This window comes from Humulus lupulus, chromosome 4 (genome assembly GCF_963169125.1).
Source record: "Humulus lupulus chromosome 4, drHumLupu1.1, whole genome shotgun sequence".
Lineage (NCBI taxonomy): Eukaryota > Viridiplantae > Streptophyta > Magnoliopsida > Rosales > Cannabaceae > Humulus > Humulus lupulus.
This window is the reverse complement of record NC_084796.1, coordinates 13,859,420-13,883,764: the sequence shown is the minus strand read 5'-3', so window position 1 is coordinate 13,883,764 and position 24,345 is coordinate 13,859,420. Positions and strand designations below refer to the sequence as shown.

Genomic DNA, 24,345 nt, shown 5'->3' with positions numbered 1-24,345 from the left:
CACCCTCTGTTTAACCCACTGACTCCAGCTTGCTTAGGCCGAGCCCAGTGTTTATCTAGTTGACCCCAGCTCTCAGTGGCTAACCCGCGTCCTGTGCGCAAATTATCATCCTCGGCTCTCTTAGTCCCTTTATTACATGCTCATATGGCATATTATAATCATACAACATTTATATTCAAATATAGGGAATCTCAGTCCCAACATAACCACGCATAAGGTGTAGTTTTCTTACCTTGAATTATGAGTGGAGATAATAAGGCGGTCCCGAGCACGATCCTCAGTCTTGAGCCTTGGTGATGGACCCAAAACGGGTATGTTTTAAATATTTATACTCGCAAGCGCATGAATCGTATTTATAGAATAGTTTTCGTGTAAGCACGAGGTCGAACCCAAAGGAGTTGTCTAAAATCGAAAATAAAACTATTTTAAATCAAAATTAATAAATTCTAACCTAGTTCCAAAGATTGATGGGATTTTTTTATAATAAAAATAAAATAAAAGATAATAATAAAGAAATTAAAGACAATATATATAACATAAATTAAAAGTAGAAATCAAGATAGTAAAATGAGATTATTAAGGATTAGAATCCACAAAATATAAGTTCAATAATATTTATAAGTACATTGATTCCCAAGTTTTAGTGATAGTTAAAATAAATCAAACTATCATTTTCCAAATAGATGTATAATTTTAAGCACAAATTATTTCTAAAAAGATAGGATTTTTCTTCACTTTTCAAAATTATAATTTCAAAGCATTTAGTGTAAATCAATCTAATGAAATAACAAATAAATCAATGAACATTATTTATAAGGCAAAACATAATATTTTTGTTCTAAGCATTGATGTGTACAATTTAATGACACATCTTACACAAAGAATATTATGTTTTAGCACTAATGAAGAACAAAGTATAAATATGTGCTAACAATCCAAAATACATGATATTTAAGATGAAAGAAGATATTTGAAGAAGAAAATTCCATAAACTTTGTTGCACAAAATGGGAAATCAACATACAAAATAAACACTATCTAGTTACATATTGTTTCATCATCACCTTAATAATCTAAAAAAGATTAGAAACACATAACTAGAATAACAAATACAAACTAAAGATTACAAACATAAATAGGAAAATTTGGAGGAGAAACCCCCAAATTTTTCCTCTAAAAATACATAGAAAATAACCAAAAAGAAGAAGAAGATGAAGAGAATGGAGATGTTTTGAATTGTGTAGAAATTATGGTATAGTAACCTCCCCTAAATATGGACACTAAATCCCTTATTTATAGCCAAAAATGATGATTAAAATAATCAATTCAAATTAATTAAATTGATTAAATTAATTGAATTAATTATAATATGGCAAATAGGGATAAATTATAGGGTGTAATAATTATGTTTTGGGGTAAAAAGTGTAGAAAGTGGGGTAAAAAGTAGTATTTTTGAACAAAATGGACAATGGGACATTGTTGGGCTCAAGACACAAAATGGCATGCATGGGGGCTGCTTTATGGCTCGGTGCTGTTTTGGCAGGTGAGAGCTGGCGGATTGGGCCAGGCGCAAGGCATTGATGCTTGGAGGTATGGGCTTCAGGAGGAGTTGGGCCCAAAATCTGGGCTGCACTTGGGTGGCATGGTCACTTGCTGGAGATAAGCTTCTGGAGGGTGGCAAGTTGCTGATTGATGCTGAAGGAAAAGAAAGCCAGGCGTGAGGTGGCAGGAGCTTCATGCTGGAGGTGTGATGTTGCATCAGGCGTGAGTGGCATGGTGAAGCTGATTGGCATTGGGCATGGGCCTGGATAATTGGGCCTTGGTTGAATGGAGGATTGGTGGCATTGGCCATTTGCCACTTTTCTTTCTTGAAAATGCCACAATTTTTCTTTATTTTTCTTTCTTTTCAAGAGCATAAATTCCCTACAAAATAAATATAAAATAAATCATAATACAATATTTTTAACTATAAAATAAATCAGTTTAACTCTTTGAAAATATTAATTATAACTTAATTTATATTTTATATTTAAGTTCAATAATACAACATTTTTTACCACTAACTTAACAATAATAATTCAAATAATTAACTACAACATTTTATAACAAAATAACTATAAAAACACATAAAAGTATATAAAATCATGATAAGACTAATAAATTCAAAATTACTTAAAAACTTAATAAATCAATTAAAATCTCCAGAATTAAGCAACAATTAACACAAAAAAAAGTGGTAAAATAACTATATTTTGTAGAGTTATCACTTGGCGATAAACCTAGTCACAAAGGCCATCAGGTATCCATCAACTTCCAATCCATATAAAATACCTAGGAGACAGAAAATAGCCTCCAAGATCTCAATTTCTACTAAACCGGGTAGTAGAAATTGTCCCGAGCGCCTAGGTTCGAACCCCCAAGCCTTACCAATCCTTGAAACAATTCTAAGGCTAAAATCCATAGGTGGGTTGCGAATTGGCTTAGTGGGTAGCAACTTGCCCCCAATTTAGAGAGCAAGCACCCAAGCCAAAGGGGAGGTAGGCCGCGACTTGACCTAGTGGGTCGCGGCGTGCCCCCAAGTCAGAGGGCATCCCAGGCCAAAAAGACCACACGCGCTATGGCGCGCCCCTTTGATCCCAGAAATTATGGGTTTTCTCCCATTCTTCTCAGCCAAGAACACCAAGATTAAACCCATAATTTTCCCCAGTAAATCTCCTCAATTCCACATCAAACTAGCTACAAATTTAAGATTGAATCACATAGTTTTATTCACCAAAACCTTAGCAATAATACCCAAAATCACTGTCCCAATTCTTCAGCTATAAACACCCCACAAACTTACACTACTACAAAAAAAGGTTTTTTAGGGCTTGCTTTGCGAGTCCTAAAAACGATTTTAGGACTCGCGGAGTGCGAGGCCTCTATTTGAGAGCCTTAAAAAGAGAGGTTAAAAATTTTATTTTTAATTTTTAAAAAATGAATTGGTAGCCAATGCTCCTGCCGGAGCTCCGGCGACAGCGGCGGTGCCACCACCCTACGAAGGTGGTTCAAGAAAACAGTGATTGGCTTTCAAAGCCTAAGACTCGGGGAGTGTCGTGGTGGTGGTGGTTCTTCATAGAACGGAATGTGGTGGCCGAATTGGAGGCAAAAATTTTGGACTCCATAGATTCTGACGAACACCAAAAATGAAATATGGTGGCTTCTAACCCGATCCTTGGTTGGGTTTTTCTCGCATGAAAGTGTTGAGTATGATGGTGGTGGTGGCGGCTCGACTCACAATGACCCAAGGTGGTCGGAATCTCATCGGAAACTTTGGGAAAACCCAAAACCGCAGGCTCCGTTGTCCGTCTTAGGTGGCGTGTGAGGGCTCAAGCTCGCGGGAGTCGAGGCTTCAGTGGCCTCCGAAGCTCCCTGGCCGGCGGGTGTTGCTGGTGGAGGTGAGGAGGGTGGCAGTTGAGCTCAACAAAGTATTAGGCGGGAGAGAGGGAAGGAGAGAGAATTCAAGAGAGATGAGAGAAAAGAAGAGGGGGCTGAGTGGGAGATAGGGTTTTTTTCTTCTTAATTTAGTTATTTATAAAACTTTAATTTGTTTTTAGGACACGCATCAGTTTGTAGGGCTCGCATTGCGAGTCCTAAAAGAAATTCTTTAAGGACTCTCAACACGAGCCCTAATGTGATGTTTTTCTTGGGAAAATGTCCCGTATTCACAAGACCTTTAGGCCTGAGCCTGATAGCAGGACTAAGTGACCCTTATCCATGTATTTCAACCAGGGTTCAGAGATTTTTTCCTTGGTGGATTTTTGGCATCCACACTTGCCCCTAGTCTATAAGGAGGTCTTTAGGCGTCCTTGTAGACTCGTTATAATGCTACACTCACTATGCTCTGGTGGTACTGCTATGTGATTTCTTGTAAACCAAGTTGTTGACGGTGAGAATTCATCAACGAAGTTTGTGATGCCAGTGAAAATGGTGGCACACTCTGGGCTGTCATGGTCGCGTGAGTGGAAAGACAGCTAATCGATATCCCAACATGCATTACCTCCATGGGGGAGTTGTCGCGCATCATGGCACGTTGTTATTATTTCGTGAGATCTCTCGGGATGACTAAGTATAGATGAAATCATATGGCACTCAAGAACAGGATTTGGAGGGCATGATCAAGTGCTGGATGAAAAGGACTAAGCATTGACATGCGAGGCCACAATCTGAGTTATTTGGGGGCATCGGGCCAAGGGTGACCTTCCTTCTTGCCTCCAAGTCTTCAAACATCATCTATCATCACGTGAAGGCCTTTGTTTGTCATCTTTTTCATGTCTGCAATACTTTCATTATACTTGGAGGCATATAAGGCATCAAAAGATGTCATTCAGCACTATTGGTTGATGAAGACTTCGCTATGCAAGATGGTCTCGCACAACGAGACCCTCTCGCATGGTGAGGCTTGCCTCCTTATCTCATTGGTGTGAGCATTTGAGAAGCCATTTTTTTTTTTTTTTGTATGAGGAGCTTTTGCAAGTCCTCATGGTCAATAGCTTTATGTTGAAAGGGTTCCCTTTGGGACCCCTCTATTGCGTGTGATTTGTGTCAGTTGGTGCACCTTGATTACTTGTAAGGATATGTTGACCCTTTGGGTTCACGCTATCCTTTTATATATTTTTGTGTGCGCATTTTATTTTGTGCGAGAAACGTCCTTCTCGTCATTACGCATAGTACTATTTTTGCAAGCGTCTTCTTCGAGACCCTTTTTGCAAGCGTCTTCTTTGAGACTCTTTTCGCAAGTGTCTTCTTTGAGACCCTTTTCATAAGCGTCTTTTTTGTGACCCTTTTTTGGTTTTTGAGGTGATCTTTCCTCAAGTCGGGACCCTTATAGGGAGATGGTCCTTGTGAAACCTTGCAAACATCTATTTTCCAGGCCCTTTTTCCCTTGGTAAGGCGACTCAATCGATCTAGACTTGGGGATCTCTTTGGGTTCCCCTTTCGTCTTCTGCGACGTGGTCCCTTTACAGGAAGGGTTTGTTCATGACGAGGTCACTTTTGAGGGACCTTTTGACTTTTTTTTTATTCTATAAGGGTAGCTAGTCCTTATAGATTTAAACGTTGTCTCATAAGGTTCACCGCTCTCACATATATGTATTATAAATACTTTCATATATATATATATATGTATGTCGCAAGGCCAGATGTCTGTTTCACACTTGGCCAAGCACCTATTGGGGCTCGTGAAGCTAGGCGCCTGCTTTGAACATGGTTAAGTGCCTGTGGAGGTTCGCGAGGTTGGACACTTAATTTGAGCAAGGCGAGATGCCTGTTGAGGCTTGCGAGGCTAGAAACCTATTTTGCACATGGCTAGGTGCATGTGGAGGTTCGCGAGGTTAGACACCTAATTTGCGCAAGGCGTGATGCTTGTTGAGGCTTGCGAGGCTAGGCACCTATTTTGCACATGGATAGGTGCACGTTGAGGTCGGGTCCAATACCTCGTAAGTGGCTTGTCAGATCTTTCTTGTCAGGTACTTTTTTTTCGTTCTCTCCGATATGCTTTAATGATTCCAGATCTCTGGAATCAGCAAGGCGACTTCTTTGGATCTTTATGGGGATCGATTGCGATGATTTGATGAATCCTACTAGCTTCTTCTTTGAGGACATTTTGTAGTCCTCTTCCAATCTTCAACTTGATCGGCGACTCCTCTATCACGACGTTCTCTTCTACACGGAATCTTCAGACGTATTGGTAGAAGGGTGATCAGAGGAAGGTTCGCTTTCCTCAACATGCAAGTTTTTATGGCCCTCTTCCACACGTATATACTTATGTGCTCTTTCGAAGAAGTCATCTAAGTTTGTAACCTCTTTCTTGAGCATGTTACCCCATAACCTGCTTCTTGGACGAACTCTGGCTGTAATAGCCATCTTGAGCTCAACTTCCCAACTTTTTTGCTTCCATATTGAACCAATGGATATAGTTCTGGATTTTACCTCAGACCCTCTCTGGTTAAATTTCCCCCTAAAGTCAGGTGAGGCTTTTGTGGGGGTAATCTTGGGTCCACACCTCCCATAGGTGGGGTTCGCGCTAGGTTTTGCCACTGTGTATAATATTCCTCGCGTTCTGGGCAAGGGGTATAACAAGTGAGAGTTGTGTTTTGTCATCGTCCAAGGGTATGGTGGTTTCTCCTTGTGCTTGATTTTCTATCCTATGTTGGGGTAGGGGTATGCTTGACCTTCCTTGCAGCAGGTCATTCATGTTAGGAAAATATGTTTTATTGCTCAATGGAATTATGGAAAGCCAAAATACAACTCTATGCAAAAAATACAAAGGACAAGATGATTGATTAAAAGAATATTACAACTCAATTGCTCAAAATACAAGTAAATAGAAAGATGTAGAAGATTAAGATTACAAACTCAATACTATAATAATACAAGTAAAAAGGAAGAACAAGAGGAACAAAAGAATGAAAATACAAACAAACTCTCACACTACCAAAGTGTAGAATAGTGGGGATCACCAACTTGAACAAGGTTTAAAACCTTTGTCCAAAAGCTTATTTCCCCCTAACTCAAGCATTAAGGGATCTCTCACAGATTTTTGGAAATGCTTTCTGGAATAATCAAGCCTCAAGGTATATTTTTCAGCCAAGTGCTTTGTGGATGAAAAATGGTGTGTCTTACAAGTGAGCATTTGGCTCCTATTTATAGAGTTTGAGATACCCCTTTGAATTTCAAATTCCACCAACCCCTATGACTGTTACCAATGTTTAGTTGGATGTTTATGGAATTAAAATGAAGATTTGGGAGTTATTTTGGATGTTAGAACCGTTCAATTTGGAAAAAATTGAAAATTCACATAGGCTGTCAGCCTCACTGGCTGCGCCCAGGATCATCAGTGGCCGCGGCCACAGCCTTTTTTCAACCAAATATGTGAATTTTCCAAAACGTCCCAAATCATTTCCCACATGATTTTGTAACCTCCAAACACCTATTGGGAGTTAAAAAAAGTCTCCAACAGTCATATATCATCATGACTTTGTGAAATACAATCTCAAATGTGTAACATATAATATACACATTATTGGGTAATATTTGGGAGTTACAAATTTGTAACTAATCTTGTAACTCCAAAATATGTCACATTTGGGCACACACATGTGTCCAATTTTGTGACTCTCAATAATATGTTACAAGGTGTGACAAATCACATTTGTGTGACAAATCACATTTTGTCACATTATTTAATCTAATATTATATTATATGAAATAATATAACATTCCCCCACTAGATTAAATAATCACTTTTTGTAACACTTATTTAATCAATCAAACATTATATTAAAATATAATATTCCCCCACTTGATTAAATAATCACTCTCTATAGAAACCTTGCATTAGTGCATAAAGTAAAATGTATTTCGACTTGAAATTTTACCTTAGTGTAATTATCACAAAGTTTGTTGAAATTTTGGTTGCCGAAGCATTGAACCACTATCCCTTGATAACAAACCGGTGATAACACACACACCTTTGTTGTGTTCACTTGAGACCTCAATGTCTCACTTTTGCACCGTTAATGGCTATGTGCACATTCCATTCATAGACTTTTCTTGAGAATGACTCCCAATTCTCATGAGGGGCGGCACCACCCCTAGGTCTACATAGGTAGAACTCTTACAGTATTTTGTTACCCTAAAATACTTGTCATTTCAAGACTGAGTTCTATTAAAAAACCTTTCGGTTTTAACCCTCATTCTGGTAACACACTAGTACTCATATCTCAGATGGGACAAAATTTGAGTACTACTATCTATTCACTTGATTGACTTGTTATTACCTATTGAACCTAATACTAGTTTGGTTACTAGTATTAAGATAGGTTACCATCATTCGTGAATCTCTTTAGGGAGTCTAAGTCCCACCCCTTGAGATGTAGAAATGATTCCATTTGAATCATTTCTTTTCTCATGTATGCATACTTAGACACTCTCATTATTTTATTCAAACTTTGTTGCTAGCCATAGTTTGATTAAAATAGTTACCCCTTTAAAATAATGATTTTGACCATAGTCAACACCCCCACTATCTTATAGTTTTATATCCAAGATAACACATTTTCCTTGAATGTTAATTCTAGAAACCTCTTTGTTTCTAAAATTCTCCTTTATGTTTTAAATTGATGCCTTCTTGAATCAAAATATTACAAACAATGACTTTAGACACCAAACATGTCTAGATTTGTTCATTCTATACATATATAGCCAATGTGATTTAGAATGTGGAATTCCAAATCACCTATTTGATAGAATGACCAAATTAATCAATTAATTAACAACAAAATAAATTGATTAACTTTGGAGCATCACCCCCACATTTCTCACATAGTGACAATAAAATATCACTTTAAAATAGAAATATCTTCATTTCTAATAAGTCATTTATCCTCCAAGATAAATCTAGACCTATGATTGTCAAAGTTCATCATGAGTCCTTAAGCTACATGATAAACACTCAATAGATCAAGATAAAAAACCTCAATGTTTATCTTGATTCATTTACTTGCTAAAGCAAGATACACTTATTTGAAAGTAACTTTCACTTGGTTGCTTTTTTTTATATATTTCACAAAATAAAATGTGAACACAAGTGTAATATGAGAATTTCTCAAACAAATAATCACATTATGAAATAATAGGTCTACACACTTACCTATTATTTTAACAAGTTCATTTTGAAACTTTGTTAATGTCTCACACAAATGTCTCATAGCAAAATAAAGAATTATCATAGAATAATACTTTAATTTTATTGATAGCTTTCAAGAGTACAAGCTTTATTACAAAATAAAAATTTTCCCAACAAGGCACATAAACATGTTAATCATGCTAGGATCTCTTCTTCCTTTTCTATAGTATTTACCTCATTCTCATGTGGGTCCTTTCGGTACCTACATACTCTAGCATAGTGCCCGGGTTTTCCACAAACAAAACAATGACCTCTCACGTCTTTGAATTGTCCATGATCTTTCTTTGGACCTAAAGGGTTCCCACTACCCTTTTTGTTGTTGCCCTTTGGATGCTTGTGTGAAACTGCATTGGCCTTGGAAGTCTCATCTTTAGACTCATTCACACCCTTGTCTCTTATTCTCGATTCCTCTTCAATTCTAATGTGTTTTTGAATCTCTTCCAAAGTGTAATCCTCATTCTTATGGAGGGTTCTTTTCCTATAGCTCCTCCAAGTTGGTGGTAATTTTGCCACTATTGCACCAACTTGGAAGGCCTCGGGAAGCTCAATCTTGAGAACTTTCAACTTGTTCACAATCACTTGTAACTCATGAATTTGAGGTAAAAGAGTTTTCCCATCAATGAAAGAAAATTCAAAATATTGAGAAATTAAGAACTTTCTTGTACCTTCTTCCTCAGCCTCGTACTTACTCTCCAAGGCATCCCAAATCTCCTTCGCAGATTTGGTATTGGTATAGAGGTCATATAACCTATCAGATAGGGCATTAAGGATATGACCACTACAAAGAAGGTTGTCCTCTTCTCTCTTCCTTCTTTTCTCCACCTCCTCGGGAGTGTCTTTGTCGGATGGCTCGGCTAGAGGTGTCAAGGATGACTCACGGATGTAGGCTATCTTGAGTGTTGTCAAAAGAAATTTCACCATGTCTTGCCACCTAGTGAGATTGGATCCATCAAAGCTATCCAACCTCACTAGGTCTTGGTTCATGATCTTGATGGTCTCCCCTTCCATTGAAACAAAGTAAATAAGTTTTTGATTGTTAGGAAAATATGTTTTATTGCTCAATGGAAATATGGAAAACCAAAATACAACTCTATGCAAAAAAATACAAAGGACAAGATGATTGATTAAAATAATATTACAACTCAATTGCTCAAAATACAAGTAAATAGAAAGATGTAGAAGAAGAAGATTACAAACTTAATACTATAATAATACAAGTAAAAAGGAAGAACAAGAGGAACAAAAGAATGAAAACACAAACAAACTCTCACACTACCAAAGTGTAGAGTAGTGGGGATCACCAACTTGAACAATGTTTAAAACCTTTGTCCAAAAGCTTATTTCCCCCTAACTCAAGCACTAAGGGATCTCTCACAGATTTTTGGAAATGCTTTTTGGAATAATCAAGCCTCAAAGTGTATTTTCCAGCCAAGTGCTTTGTGGATGAAAAATGGTGTGTCTTACAAGTGAGCATTAGGCTCCTATTTATAGAGTTTGAGATACCCCTTTGAATTTCAAATTCCACCAACCCCCATGATTGTTACCAATGTTTAATTGGATGTTTATGAAATTAAAATGGAGATTTGGGAGTTATTTGGGATGTTAGAACCGTTCAATTTGGAAAAAAATTGAAATTCACATAGGCTGTCAGCCTCACTGGCCGCGGCCAGGATCATCAGTGGTCGCGGCCACTGGCCTCTGTCCCCCAGGCCGCGACCACAGCTTTTTTTCAGCCAAAAATGTAAATTTTTCCAAAACGTTCCAAAACGTCCCAAATCATTTTCCACATGATTTTGTAACCTCCAAACACCCATTGGGAGTTAAAAACATGTTTCCAACAGTCATATATCATCATGACTTTGTGAAATCCAATCTCAAATGTGTAACATATAATATACACATTATTGGGTAATATTTGGGAGTTACAAATTTGTAACTGATCTTGTAACTCCAAAATATGTCACATTTGGGCACACACATGTGTCCAATTTTGTGACTCTCAATAATATGTTACAAGGTGTGACAAATCACACTTTGTCACATTATTTAATATAATATTATATTATATGAAATAATATAACAATTCAACACCTCCTGTATATTCTCTATTGCATCTTCCAGCCTTCTATTTTTTATGTGCAACTCGCGTATCTCATTATCGTAAAAGCGAGTTCTAGAGCTGGGACTCACAGAGTGCACCCGCAAACTGTTGTCGGGCCTGTGCAAAGAGAGGCATGGATCCCGCTGGCTAGAGCGTGGTGCAATCGGTGGTTGAGGAGGAGGGTGCGTACTCAGGCCACCCACACGGGTCGTAGATGTTTCACGATGACCTCCCCTAGGTTGGACTGCCAGGGGTGTTGCCTCCTTCTCCTCTCCAGGGGTTGAATGTTTCACTGGCATGTCTCCATTCTCAGGTGGCGGAGGGTCTCTTCTGGAGGCTTTCGGTAGGCCTCCGTCAAGGTGGATCTCAATATTATAAGATTCCCGTAGGCGTTTTGAATGCCTTGGCCTTTTTTCTTGTCAAAATTGATGGAAGAACAACGACTTGATAGTCGTCCTTCCCACAGACGGCGCCAAACTGTTGATGGTGAGAAATCATCAACAATGTTAGGTCAGAAAACTCAAAGGTAAGTAGGAAGATAGCTAGATAAGGACTTAGAATAGACTTGAGGAAGAACAAGTGTAGACAACCAATGGAGTAAACATTCGTATATTGCGTAATAACATGAGTATACCATGAATTTTCCAACCCCCTCATTTGAGGGGTCGAAACCTATTTATAGATGGGCTCTAATGGCCCCTGATACAAGGTGGTCCCAAAGGACAAAATAGGTCATTTGTACTTTGTCAGAGTAGTGGTGCATGGTGTAGAGGAGTAGAGGATCATGGTGTCGGTTGTGGGTACATGGTCAGAGGTGTGCAGGTCTGCCACCACTCCTTGCACCGAGTTGTACCACCACTACTTGTCGGGCACTAATGTCAAAGCCACGCCTCTGCATCTCCCAGGGTCGTACGTCCCGTACCCGTACGCGTGCCTTGTATCTAATGGTCCTTCTTACATTTCCAAGATACATCTTTTCTCCAAGCTTCCTTGTATTTTGCTAAGTGGGGGAAAGCTTGTGAGTTATCGTGAATGACATATTCAGTTGTCTTCACCTATCGTGCCTCGCTAGTGGTACTTACTTCAGGAAAGGAAGTAGAGTCTCTTCACCAAGGCATGGAGTGCTTTAGTCGAGGCTGAGGATCACGATTTGCACAGGAGACCTCGCGAGGGCCTTGCTATACAAGAGGCCTTTTGGCACGAGACCCTCGCGCGGGGGCAGGTGTGAGACTCGGGTTCCCTCAGCAGCTCTCGGTGTCAAGGCCTATAGGGCCTCGCTATGCGAGGCTCCCTTTGCTCGAAGGTGGGCATACGTCTCGGGTGCACTCGACAACCTTCGGCGTCAAGGTATATAGGGCCTTGCTAGGTGAGGCTCCCTTTGCACGGAGGTGGGCGTACGTCTCGGGTGCCCTCGACAACCTTCGACGTCAAGGCATATGGGGCCTCACTATGCGAGGCTCCCTTTGCACGAAGGTGGGCGTACGTCTCGGGTGCCCTCGATAACCTTCGGCGTTAAGGCATATGGGGCCTCTCTATGCGAGGCTCCCTTTGCACGGAGGTGGGCGTACATCTCGGGTGCCATTGACAACCTTCGACATCAAGGCATATGGGGCCTCGCTATGCGAGGCTCCCTTTGCACAAAGGTGGGCGTATGTCTCGGGTGCCATCGACAACCTTCAGCGTCAAGGCATATAGGGCCTCGCTATGTGAGGCTCCCTTTGCACGGAGGTGGGCGTACGTCTCGGGTGCCATCGACAACCTTCGACGTCAAGGCATATGAGCGAGGCTCCCTTTGCACAAAGGTGGGCGTATGTCTCGGGTGCCATCGAAAACCTTCAGCGTCAAGGCATATAGGGCCTCGCTATGTGAGGCTCCCTTTGCACGGAGGTGGAAATAAGTCATTTTCATCGAGGCCCCTTATCCATGTGAATGCTTCTTGACCCTTGGGCACGTCAACCTGGCGTAGGCACTCCGGGCCGTGCTATGTGAGGGCCTTGTGCACCCATCTTCTTGTGATGTTTTGTTGCCCCCTAAGCCTAGCAAGGCCAAACTTCATGGCCCATAATGTGATGTTTTTCTTGGGAAAATCTCCCGTATTCACAAGACCTTTAGGCCTGAGCCCGAAGCAGGACTAAGTGACCCTTAGCCATATATTTCAACTAGGGATCAGAGATTTTTTCCTTGGTGGATTTTTGGCTTCCACACATGAATTTAATCATATCCATATAATCATGCATGCCACATAATCATGCATTTAATCATTTATTCACATATATACCAATTATGCTCTCACGACACACTAATCGATGCCCTTAAGCCTTATTAGCAATTTTTTGGGTCGTTACAATTATTTTATTGATTTTTTAATTACATAAATGACTTGATTGAGTCTATAAAAGGAATGCTAAGAGAGTTGAAAACATAAGGTGAATCACAAGTTTTTGAAAAGATCAAAAGATCTAGTCTTGATGCTCTAGGTTTTAGATTCTCTTTACAGCATAAGTCCTTTTCTAAGCCTCAATTTTTCTCTTCTATTCTTCTTCTCTCTGTTTCTATCTCATGTGTTGAGAATTTCTCACCCTAGTCTAGGTGATTCCAATGATACTTTGGAATGAAGAAAATTGAAGAACGATTCAGTTTCTTGGTAATACTCTGCAACAGAAAGGATGCAAGGGTTAGAGAAATTGAAGGAATGACTCATTCATTCCGCTGCGTATAATGTAAGTGTTCTTCTCATTATTTTTCTTTGAATTCAATTTTAGAAACATATTCTAGGTTGTCTCATATTAACTTGTGTTAATATTAGATCTACATGAAAATAAAAAAAGATCCTGTATAAGTTTCCCAACAAAGTGCAGGTACGTCACAACGAGCTTAAAACTATAATCGAACATTCGTTTTTATAATCACGTAAGAATACACATGCCCAACATACATACCCCACCCCATATGTGCATGGGTCATGCACACGTGGCACAAGTTGCACTGCAACTCTATTCACACAACAACGTCACATAAAATCATAGAGAATAATGTAAATTCTAACAATTAATCATTCATGGTTACAAAACAAAAATTATACGTTTGAATAATAGGCATACGTTTAACCATAAAAATACACTTGCATATAACATGCATACGTGAGAGTATTCTTAAAATTAACGTTCAAGTTGATAATTCTACTTGTTCATTTTATAGCCATTTCCTTAAAAAAAATTCAGCAAGTATAAAATAATTTGCCACTTAAATTATTACTTCATTACTCATTTAAATCACATATTTTTCATTCATAAACTTTATTACAAAGATTTACTTTACTAAAATAATTCATTAGCTTTAATTTTGCATAAAAAAAATAATCCCATTCATTATTTAATAAAATTAAAAGAATGTGACAAAAATTTGTAGTTACTTAACGTTATTAAATAAATTCATTGATCACCTTAAGAAATAATTTTAATAAATTATTTTGTATATAAATAAAAAAATTGCAAAAGTATAATTGTGAAAATACATATTTAAGGTGTGAAAAAAAATCACATTTATCATATACATAGCCTAAGTTTTACTTTATTTAAACACATGCTTTACTTATATTATTTAAAAAACATTTTCTCTAAATAAACCAAAAATTCCAGCAAGCTTTTTATTTAATTAAAATCACATAATTGTACTAAAACCATATCTTTTATCACAAAACCTAAAAAAAAATTGCATGTGTTTAATTTGATAAAAACTCCATTAACATATGAAATAAAATGTCTTTTGTTTATATAAAATCATTGATTCATCATCATCATCAAATAATAATAAAAAAAAACAACAAGCATAAAATCACATAACATGTTAAAACAATGCTTATAATGCTTTTAATAATTTATCAATTTACCCTAACATTCTCCTACACTTGTACAACACAATATTACATTTAGCACACAAATTAATCAACACAAAATCAAACCACTCTAAACCCTACCAAAACTCATAAGGTTGAAACCCACATACACTTCCATTCCTTTTTTTTTTTTTTTTTTTCAATTGTTTCATTTTAGTCACTCCACAACATCATGATCCAAAGACATACAACATTATAATATAAATTTTTTATTTTAAATATTATAAAATTTAAAAGATCTTTTGAATATCAATATTTCAACATGAAACTTAAGAAAATTTCAAGTCAAAACTCTTAATAATCTTCATGAAACCTTAAGTTACCAAAATATAAACACAACACAAATACAACCCTGGCATGCTTCCTAATAATACATCATTACCACATACAAATTTCATAAGCATGTTCATAAAATCAATCTATTCAACCACAAGAGTCCAAATCATGTTCTATGCCGAAAATACATAGAATCCTTTAGCAAATTTTAACATTCAAACTATCATCATGCTTTCTTATAAAATATATAACCATTCACTCAAACAATAGACATGATTACCCAATTTCAACATGAACATCACGACCCTATAACATGCATTCAACAAAATAGCAAACAAATATATATATATATATATATATATATAAAACAAAACCTATACACTTGTTGGCTGAAACCACCATAACACCACCCATCAAAACTACCAAAATCAACATATCACCATATATCATAATTATGTCTTCTCAAAACTACAAACAACACCTAAAATCATAAACAAAATTTATCACAACAACAAATCAACAATCAAAGCTAGAGATTTCCATTACCTTCTTTGATAGATACTCAAAATAACTATGGTCACCATCTTTGATGCACCTAGGGTTTCTAAAATTACAACAAAGAAAAGAAGAAAATTTTTAGCATCAAGAAGATAAGAAGATAACTTAGGGGATTCAAACCACTAATCCAAGAACACATACCTAGGGTTTTCGAAATCTTCCTCTTCTCATCCTTCTTCTTCTTTTCGTCTTTCTTTCTCTCCTCCTTTTCGTGCCTTCTTCTCTCTCTTTCTCCTCTATGCACACGGGAGCCAAGCCAAAATGGGAACCCTCAAGTTCTCTTTGCCTTTATAAAGGCCCTAGTGATCGAACCCTAGCTAATGGGAAAAGGGTAAGTCCCAATTCTAATCCCCTTGATTCCCTCTCCCATAATTCATGAAATTGCCAATTATTTTGTCTTCAAAATGGAAACTTTCCTATACATTCCCCCTAGCCTTGACCGAGCACTCTCCCTCTCCCCCGCTATCTCTCATACTAGGCCAACTTAAGGCCTTTCACACTTCATTACCCAAATTTCTAACTTTCCCAAAATTGCTTCAAATCATTACCACTGAATTTTCTTATTTCTCCTTTTTGAATAAAATAAATAAATAGATAAATAAAATGGGAAAACACATGGTAGTCTATTGCATGCTCACCATGCACATGCACACACACAAGTACTCAAGTGCATCTCTACTAACCATGCACCTTGGTGCACACAACCAAAACTCATGAACTTACAAATTAAAGTAATTAAATAAAACAACTAACAATTTTTAACTCACATAATTTCTACTAAACAATTCAAACAAATAAAAATAAATTTCTAACACTTAACAATTAATTAAAAAAAATAAAGCACACAAATTAATAAATAAATAAAATATTGGTGCGCTTCAACAACAATAAATGTCATTTTTTTATTTACCATATTGCCATTGATTTATCAATTAACAATTAATTACTACTTTTTTACAATAAAAAATGAAAAAAAAATACTTTTTGTATATTATAAATAAATATTAAATGCATTGTTGATTTTTTTAGTTAATTTGTATCTTGTGCATTGGAGCACAATTGCAAAAATATCGAGCCTAATATAACATTGATTCATTTTTTGTGCCAAATTTGTCACAAAATTTACATCTTGTATTGGAGATACTCTTAAGTTTTTTTTTCTTTTCGAAAATCCACTAAGGCCTAATAACCTTCACGGAATGCCACTTTAGCCAACTTTAAACAGAATTGAGGGATGGGTAGATGGACACACTATTTTGGATTGCTTCATTGGTTGGATAGTTGGATTATAGTTTCACTCCAAATATGTTTATATTATATTTTTGGGGGATGAAAACGAGGAAATAACAAACTGTGATGACCAAAGTTGATAAAGTCAATTGGTTGTAATCAATTGATAACTATTAATATTTTAGATAAATTAAAGTTGTAATTGGATTAAGTTGGTCATGTTATTAATAGACATTAAGTTGTTTGCATGGAATCTAAGTATGGTACATGGATTGGGAGAGCAACTTACAAATTGTGGCCTCTTTCTACTTCTTTTTTTTCTTCAATAAATGTCATAGAGTTAAGAAATTAATATAAATTGTGCCTTTATCTCTGCTCTTACATTTTCTTCTGGGATATGCAAATAAGCTGAAACTCCTCCCAAGGTAATCGAATCATACTTAATCATCTTTATTATTATTGTTTCTGCATAATTTTTAATCACTTTAATACATTATGTAAATCACTATTAATTTGTAGCCATAATTTCAATGGTAGAGGCTTGAAAAAAAACTCCATTGGTGGAATTCTTTTGTATTTCTGATATGTGGATAATTTTTGATGTGATTTTTTTATAACTGTATATATTGTAGTCATTTAGAATATTTTACAAATTTTTAAAAAATTCTGAATAATTTAAAATGTCAAAAATTAAGTTCAAACATATTATTGTATTCATAATTAATTTTTGTATGAACATGAAAAACAACATGTGTTAAACTTTATTATCATTATGGTAAATTATTTGAATTTTTTTTAAAATTTACAAAATGCTCTAATAATTACACTGTATATCAGTTAAGCTGCCCCAATACAAAAATATGTGAGATGCTATATGGGACCCACCGAATTGAACTAGGAAACTCTTTCAAAAATAAATAAATTAATAAATTAGGAGACAAAGACAGTGGAATAATTGTTCTTTTTTTTGTTGGTTAGCTGGGGCAATTCCAACGTCACACGCTTGAATTCTTGATTGATTTTATGTCATTAACAGCACCAATCTTTCATTACATTAATTAATAAATAAATGAAATATTAATATAATCATAATAATAAAAACATGCCTGAATTTTATTTAGGAATAATGTTATACAAATCACACACCTAAATTATATTACAGTATTTATAATTTAATTATGTGTACGGTGTACCGTTATAAATGTCAAAAAAGATTCGATGAATGATAATAATAATTATTCTTTACTTTCCGTATATATATAAAATCAATATTTTATGTATTATAATTAATGTTTATGTAATGAAATGAGAAATTTATCAAATATAAAAATATTAACGTTGAAAAAATAAGCTTAAAACTTACCAATTTTATTAATTTGTTAGTCATATTTTAAATACACCGAATCTCTTAATTCATTAATCATATATATAAATGTGTATAAATATAAGAGAGCCTCCTTGTCTTCTTCACTTTAGTTCTTCTCACTCAGTTGCTCCAACTCAAAAGACAAAAACCCTAATTCCTCAACACTGAACACAGCGATCCAAAGGTATTACAAGCTGTAGATGCATAGTTAATGTATATATACATAGTTATTGCTGTTGTTGTTTGTGAAATTAATCCAAGGGAAGAAGGGAGAGATCGGCTTTTGGGGTTGTGGTGCTTTGTCAAATATGTCTTTCCATAATTTTTTCTAGTACTGTTGCTGCCATTTTTGTCTGATCATTAACATCAATATATATATGTATATATATATCTGCAATTTGTGCTAGACTTTTTCGGTTTGGTGTGAATGTGGTCGTATGTAGAGAAAGCATTGCATTAATAGTACTATTACTATAGTACTGTTACAGATCTCGGCTACTCGCTCTCTAATTTGTCCTTTTATCAACTTTTCCCGGGAAATCTTTTTTTTTTCCTTTCTTATTCCGGAAAATTTTCGTTTTCGTTTTCAATTATCTTTCTTCTTCGCGACGCTTCGTTTTATTCGAGAAATATATTATATCCGGTAAAATCATTACTAGTTGATTGAGATTTTCGAGATTTGAGTTTTTTTCTTTTTTTTTTATTAATTAATTATTCAATTTATTTATTTATTTGCTTTTGTTGTGCTTTGTTTCGAAGCAAACGTAAGTTTTGGTCTGGTTTTTAATGGCGTCGTCGTTGTTTGCCCTATCCAACAGTACCACTAACCTTAGCCTATAAATATGTATACTGGCGGTGTATATACCTTAGCCCCGTGAGTCTTTTTAATTACACGAAGTCAAATGTTAACTTTAGAGAGAGAGAGAGAGAGAGCTTTTTCCATAAAATCGACGGCTCTACTGATATTCTTCTGAGTTAGATTGATTGATCGCCTTTGATGTGATATATATATAAAAATATATACACACACGCATACGAACGCTATACTGTTCACTTTCATATCTAAAACTATCTGTCTCTCTCCAAAAACAGGGTTCTAGAGAGAGAGCGGGTCGGATATTATCACATCGCTATCTTCCATTACTGGAGATGACTTCAACTCAGTCCTCATCAACGAAGGTACTCGCCGCGGCGGTCCCCTTCTTCACCGTATTATTTCTCTTCATCACGGTTTCACCATGTAATTGTACGGGTACTTTTCTAACACGATTCATATACATTTTTTTTTGTTTATAATCACCATTTTGTCCGGTCTTTACCTTTCTTTTAGCTACCACCATGATTGATTTTCATGCTTTTTTTTCTTCTTTTTTGTTTTTTCTTTAATAATTAAGAGTATTATTATTATTTAAATTTTCTTAAAAAGTTGTCTTAATTTCTGGTCAATTTTATCTTTCTTAAAGTTCTGGGCCATGAACGAAGCTCCATCAATGGAGAATTAGGGTCTCTACAGAGTCGTGGTGAAGGGGGAGAGGGCATTCCGCTCGTGGCTAGTGTTACTGGTACAACAGAAATTCACCGCAAGCTGCTTAGTGGTAAGCACAATTGTCAGAGGTGCATGCCCATTTTCGTTATGGTTAATGCTAACGTGCGCCTGAGCTAACTGTACACTTTTCTTTTATGTTTACCTTTTTTAAAAAAAAATAAAAAAATTAGAAGAGTTTGGTGCCTTGGAAGTGAGTTCAGTGTGTGTGTGTGTGAATTATCATTGAATTTTAGTAATGGGGGCATAATTAGTTGGCCTAATTTGACAGTTGCGTTAACTTTTAAATAATTGTTCATGTTCATTTCCTTTTGAAAAAAAATGTAAAGTTATTTTAAGTGATAAACTAATAATTAATTCATATGATTAGGAAGCAGAGTAAAAAGAAAGAAAAAAAAGCAAGACGAGTTATCTTTATATTACACTTTTTTTCTCTCTCTCTCCCTTTTTTTTTTGTCTGTTTTGTCGTGTATAGATATCAAGAATCACGTCCCAAAAGTATGTTTTGTCTCTAGACCACCTCCCCAATTGTTGGTTTTTTAATATTCAGTATGACGTGTTTAATTAAGTTCGCTGAAAAGTGGAATATCATTAATGCACATTATAACCTTTTCACTGTTACAATTTATTTAATTATTATTTATTTTGTTCCACAGAGAAAGAAGCTTCAAGAGTGGAACCGGACCGAATCAGGGGTGATGAGTCAGCTAAGTGCTCGATCTCGGACATTACTGTGAGCCAAAGCCCCACGGACCCTATGTGGAGTGGCATACCAACCTACACTGTTGAGATCGTAAATAATTGCTTCACTGGCTGCAACATCTCTCGCATACACCTCAAATGTGGGTGGTTCAGCTCAGACACTTTCGTCAACCCAAAGATCTTCAAGCGCCTCAATTTTGATGACTGCCTTGTCAAGGATGGCGGGCCCTTGCTCAATGGTGGTGTGCTCAATTTCAAGTATGCCACCACTAGACCCTTTCCTTTATCGGTTTCCTCCGTTAAGTGCCATTAGATAATATAATATACAAGATATATAGGCTATAGTTACCACATAAGAGATGAGAAGAGGGTTTTTTTTAGCTGTAAATGGGGTTATTTGATTGGTCCATGGACTGGGGTGGGGTCTTGTTGTCCGTGGGGCTATTATTTTCATAAAAGCAGATTAATACTACTCTCTATATATATACTCTCTCTAAATATATAGCAGTTTTTGTCTTTATATATTGAGTTCAATCATTTTGGATAAGGAATCAAAACCACAATAATCCTATTTCATTTATTACTTATCATATAAAGACAAAAGTCACGCATGAAGCAAATAGCGTATTATTACAAAAACTATGGAATACGAAAAGATGCATGTAACAGCTCATATTTTCTCAGGCAAACTTTAGCTCTCGAGAAAAAGTTACCAAGTGAAAATGAATGAGAGTAGAATTCTACCTTGGACTCTGACCTTAGAATATTAAGGATTCAAGATGAACTTGCCTGCACTTTAATTCTTCTCCAGCTGCTCAACTCTTTTGATTCTAAAACCTCTGATTCTTAATTCCTCAGCTACTGAAGTATCTTTATAATCTACCTTTTCAATGGTCCAACCCTTGTTTTGTACCGAACCTCCTATTCTTACCTCTGCATCTTCTTCAACGACATCACCATCAATGACAAGAGCGCCATCCAATGATAGACCTTCCATAAAAACATTACGGCCCTTAACAATCATAGTAGACCTCTGAGAAATTGAACAACTACCACTAATTTTCTTTTTGATATCAGAAAACGTGAGACCCCATTGAGGCTTCCATGTGATCCGAGGCCACACTTCAACTTCCTGTCCATTAAAGACCTCTGGTACCGGATCAGCTATGTAGACACCAGCCTTTCTAAGGACGAGACTGTTAGCACGATAGATGGCCATTTCTCCGGAAGTGGCACTATGATATGGATTTCCCTTTGGTACCTTAGCAGCATCCTCAGGGTTGTTCTTCACAGGTGCATACGCAAACCATGCATCCATTACTGTAAATCCAACCCTAGCTGTAGAAGGCAGTGTTTTTGGATAATCCTGCATCATACACTCCAGCCTTGTTGAAGATTTAAATGAAGTTTTGCTTGCATCTTTGTACTTTGGGTTCACAAACTCCTTTATCCCACCTTTGGTTTTTGTGAGCTCCTCGATATAAGGGCCAAGTTCCAATATCAATTGGTTTATATTTCCTGGGAAAGGAGAATAGCCAGTGGTCTCACAGTTCACATCTCCATCAGGATGTTCAGTAGTGGCTCTAAGCAGGGGATCAAGCTGGTTGTATTCCACATTTATCACCATTGTCCTCCCGTCGTTAACATGAGAAAGTCGAGTAATCCCACCTATGGCTTCTTTTGCTTTGCGAGGAACAGCTATAGAATTAACCTCATATTGTCTGGTAGCACTGACACCTATTGCTGCTGGAATTGCATTGAAAAGAAGCCCATTTGTATCTTGAAAAAATAGAACCCATCTCAAACCAGCACCATGCCAAACATTGAGTAGACCACTAGAGAACAGAAGGGAATGCACATCTCCATGGCCATGAGGTTTAGTCTGAATCCTGTACTTGTTATGTGAATCCAATGCAAGCCTGGCTTCATTATCATCTAAACATGCAACCTTTTCCTGTAGTTAAAAATACTCGATTATAACATCAGTAGTAACAGTAGTAAGGCATTAATGGCTCAATGGATGTTTATACCTGCTTCAGAAGCTTTACTTGAGTAGGTTCCATCCCAAAATAAGAATTTGATTTTAAAAGGTGCAGAGTGCGAGAATGTGTGTCATCTGATGTCATTATTACAAAAGGGATAGTCTTTTTTTTACCTTCACCTACAGATTATTAAAAAGTTACAGAAATAAGAAGATAACCCAATGTAGCATTAACAAGAAATTGATAACAAATATCGAGTTTAGTGTGAACTGTTGTGAGAGTGACATATCACTATTCCTAATCCAACCACTATATATGCAAGGTGTATAACATGCTTGACTGACCTTGTTTGAGGCTATAGCCATAGCTAGCTTCTTGGAGAGCCAAAACAGATTCAATGTAATGTTGTAAAAAGCAAGTTCCTGTAGTAGTCTCTCTTGGAAGAGCCACCTTAATTCCATTATAGCCTAAACGTTCCCCAAGACCACCAGCAACAAGAACAAATGCAGCTTTCTCAACTTCTCTAATACCTGTTTCCTCAAATTTGATGAAGTTATCATCACCAAAAGTTAAGATATCACCTTCTGGAACTGAAGGTGTGAATTCATCAAATGGGTTCTTCCCAGCTTTTGAATCTGCTAAGAGTTCTCTAGCGGTTTTAATGTATGATTCCAAACCACCAGGGTAGTTTGCATTGAGCAGAGTTAACTGATCAAACAAAGCTCTCTTTTCATCGTCATCGACCCCTGGTTCTGCCCAGTGCTCGAACAAATGAGTCTGTCCCAACTCCAACAACGTCTTGGCAATCTCAACCTGGTGAGGAGAAAGAAGGTGGAGATTTTTCTCGAGATTAGGCACAGAAGATGTGACATCGCCATTGATATGGAGGTTGGAAGCCATTGATGATGAAGATCTGATTTCGACGAAAGTTTAGGGAAATGGTGAGAAAGGATTAATGGGTTTGTTCGTTATGATCATATCAAGTTGATTGTGGATCTGAAATATGAAATTTGGTCGATTTGATTATGTCAAAACTCCTCCGTTGCTGCTGCCATGGTTTTTGTTTGAACGGTTGAGTATATTTATTAGGTATATGGTAAATGATCGTGATTTATAACTTAATATATATATATATATAGTTTAAGCAAGAAAATGATACGTATTTTGCTCAACAATCATTATTCTATCTTCTCCTATTTTCGTGTTCTTATTAAAATAAATTAACTTTTTTTGACAAAATAATTAAATTAACTCTTATTAACATGAAAATGAGAAAATAAAAGTGAGTGTTTGTAGAGTTCAAAGGAGGAAATAAGAGTATTTGAGAGAAGATGTTTATGGAAAGTCATTTAAGACAGAGAGAGAATAGAGCTTTGAACCGATTGATCATATTAATTATAGTATGGTTTTTTTTTTTTTTTGAGGGGACCATTTGCGGAGGTCTTATATATGGGTTTTTCTCTTTACAAATTTTATACAATCAAAATGATAATTACATTTTGTTTAAGTTTTAAATTTTATTAGATTTTTTTTTTGGTTATGTAATATTTTTGGATGATTTGAGTAAGGTGTATTTTTCTTATTATAAAATAGTCCTTTAATATAATCTGACAGTTGCATTTATTGTTATTCAAGAGTTCTTTGACAGGATTTTATGCTTTCTTCATAAAGAGAAGAAAAGTCCAAATTTGTAATTAATTGTACCGAGTGTTTTTTTTTTTAATTAACTGGACAAAATGGAAAGTTGTGATTAGAGGAATGTTGGGGTTTTTTTTTGGCTGGAAAAGGAGTGTTGGGTATTTTTTTTCTTCCAAGGAAGAATGTGGCAAAGGGAATGAGTTTGTTATTGAAAATAATATATGAATAAAATAGTTTTGAACACTATTAGGCTCTCTCAAATGAGATATTCTGATTCTGTCAGTATTGTCTTTAATATCTCATTTTGTCACGTGTTTCATTGTCAAT

General features: G+C 36.3%; 2 protein-coding genes across 4 annotated transcripts; one reads left to right on the top strand and one right to left on the bottom strand.

Annotated features, from left to right (window-relative positions):
* The first annotated feature begins 18,490 nt into the window (after positions 1–18,490).
* LOC133830003 (protein TAPETUM DETERMINANT 1-like) lies at positions 18,491–20,873 on the top strand. 3 transcript variants are annotated; one of them, XM_062259880.1, is made up of 3 exons: positions 18,491–19,393; positions 19,617–19,748; positions 20,353–20,873. In XM_062259880.1, the coding sequence occupies exons 1-3, from the start codon at positions 19,303–19,305 to the stop codon at positions 20,709–20,711; spliced, it is 582 nt and encodes a 193-aa protein (XP_062115864.1). In that variant the 5' UTR covers positions 18,491–19,302; the 3' UTR covers positions 20,712–20,873. The 3 variants fall into 3 exon arrangements, with proteins under 3 accessions (XP_062115864.1, XP_062115863.1, XP_062115862.1); XM_062259879.1 differs by having other exon boundaries at positions 18,491–19,399; XM_062259878.1 differs by having other exon boundaries at positions 18,493–19,405; positions 20,353–20,868.
* A 142-nt stretch (positions 20,874–21,015) lies between these two features.
* Positions 21,016–23,296, bottom strand: LOC133830004 (UDP-sugar pyrophosphorylase-like). Its single transcript, XM_062259881.1, has 3 exons — positions 22,725–23,296; positions 22,429–22,553; positions 21,016–22,352 (listed from the first exon to the last, which is right to left on the bottom strand). Exons 1-3 carry the CDS (start codon positions 23,278–23,280, stop codon positions 21,195–21,197), a joined length of 1,839 nt encoding a protein of 612 aa, XP_062115865.1. The 5' UTR covers positions 23,281–23,296; the 3' UTR covers positions 21,016–21,194.
* Positions 23,297–24,345: the final 1,049 nt, after the last annotated feature.

Excerpts from the sequence above, each read along its gene's own strand:
- LOC133830003 (XM_062259878.1), top strand. The coding sequence starts at position 19,303 with ATGACTTCAACTCAGTCCTCATCAACGAAGGTACTCGCCGCGGCGGTC. Across the intron at positions 19,406-19,616 it reads TTCACCATGTAATTGTACGG|TTCTGGGCCATGAACGAAGC; the intron begins GTACTTTTCTAA and ends TCTTTCTTAAAG. Across the intron at positions 19,749-20,352 it reads TCACCGCAAGCTGCTTAGTG|AGAAAGAAGCTTCAAGAGTG; the intron begins GTAAGCACAATT and ends TTTGTTCCACAG.
- LOC133830004 (XM_062259881.1), bottom strand. The coding sequence starts at position 23,280 with ATGGCTTCCAACCTCCATATCAATGGCGATGTCACATCTTCTGTGCCT. Across the intron at positions 22,554-22,724 it reads TGGCTATAGCCTCAAACAAG|GTAAAAAAAAGACTATCCCT; the intron begins GTCAGTCAAGCA and ends CTGTAGGTGAAG. Across the intron at positions 22,353-22,428 it reads AAGTAAAGCTTCTGAAGCAG|GAAAAGGTTGCATGTTTAGA; the intron begins GTATAAACATCC and ends TTTTAACTACAG.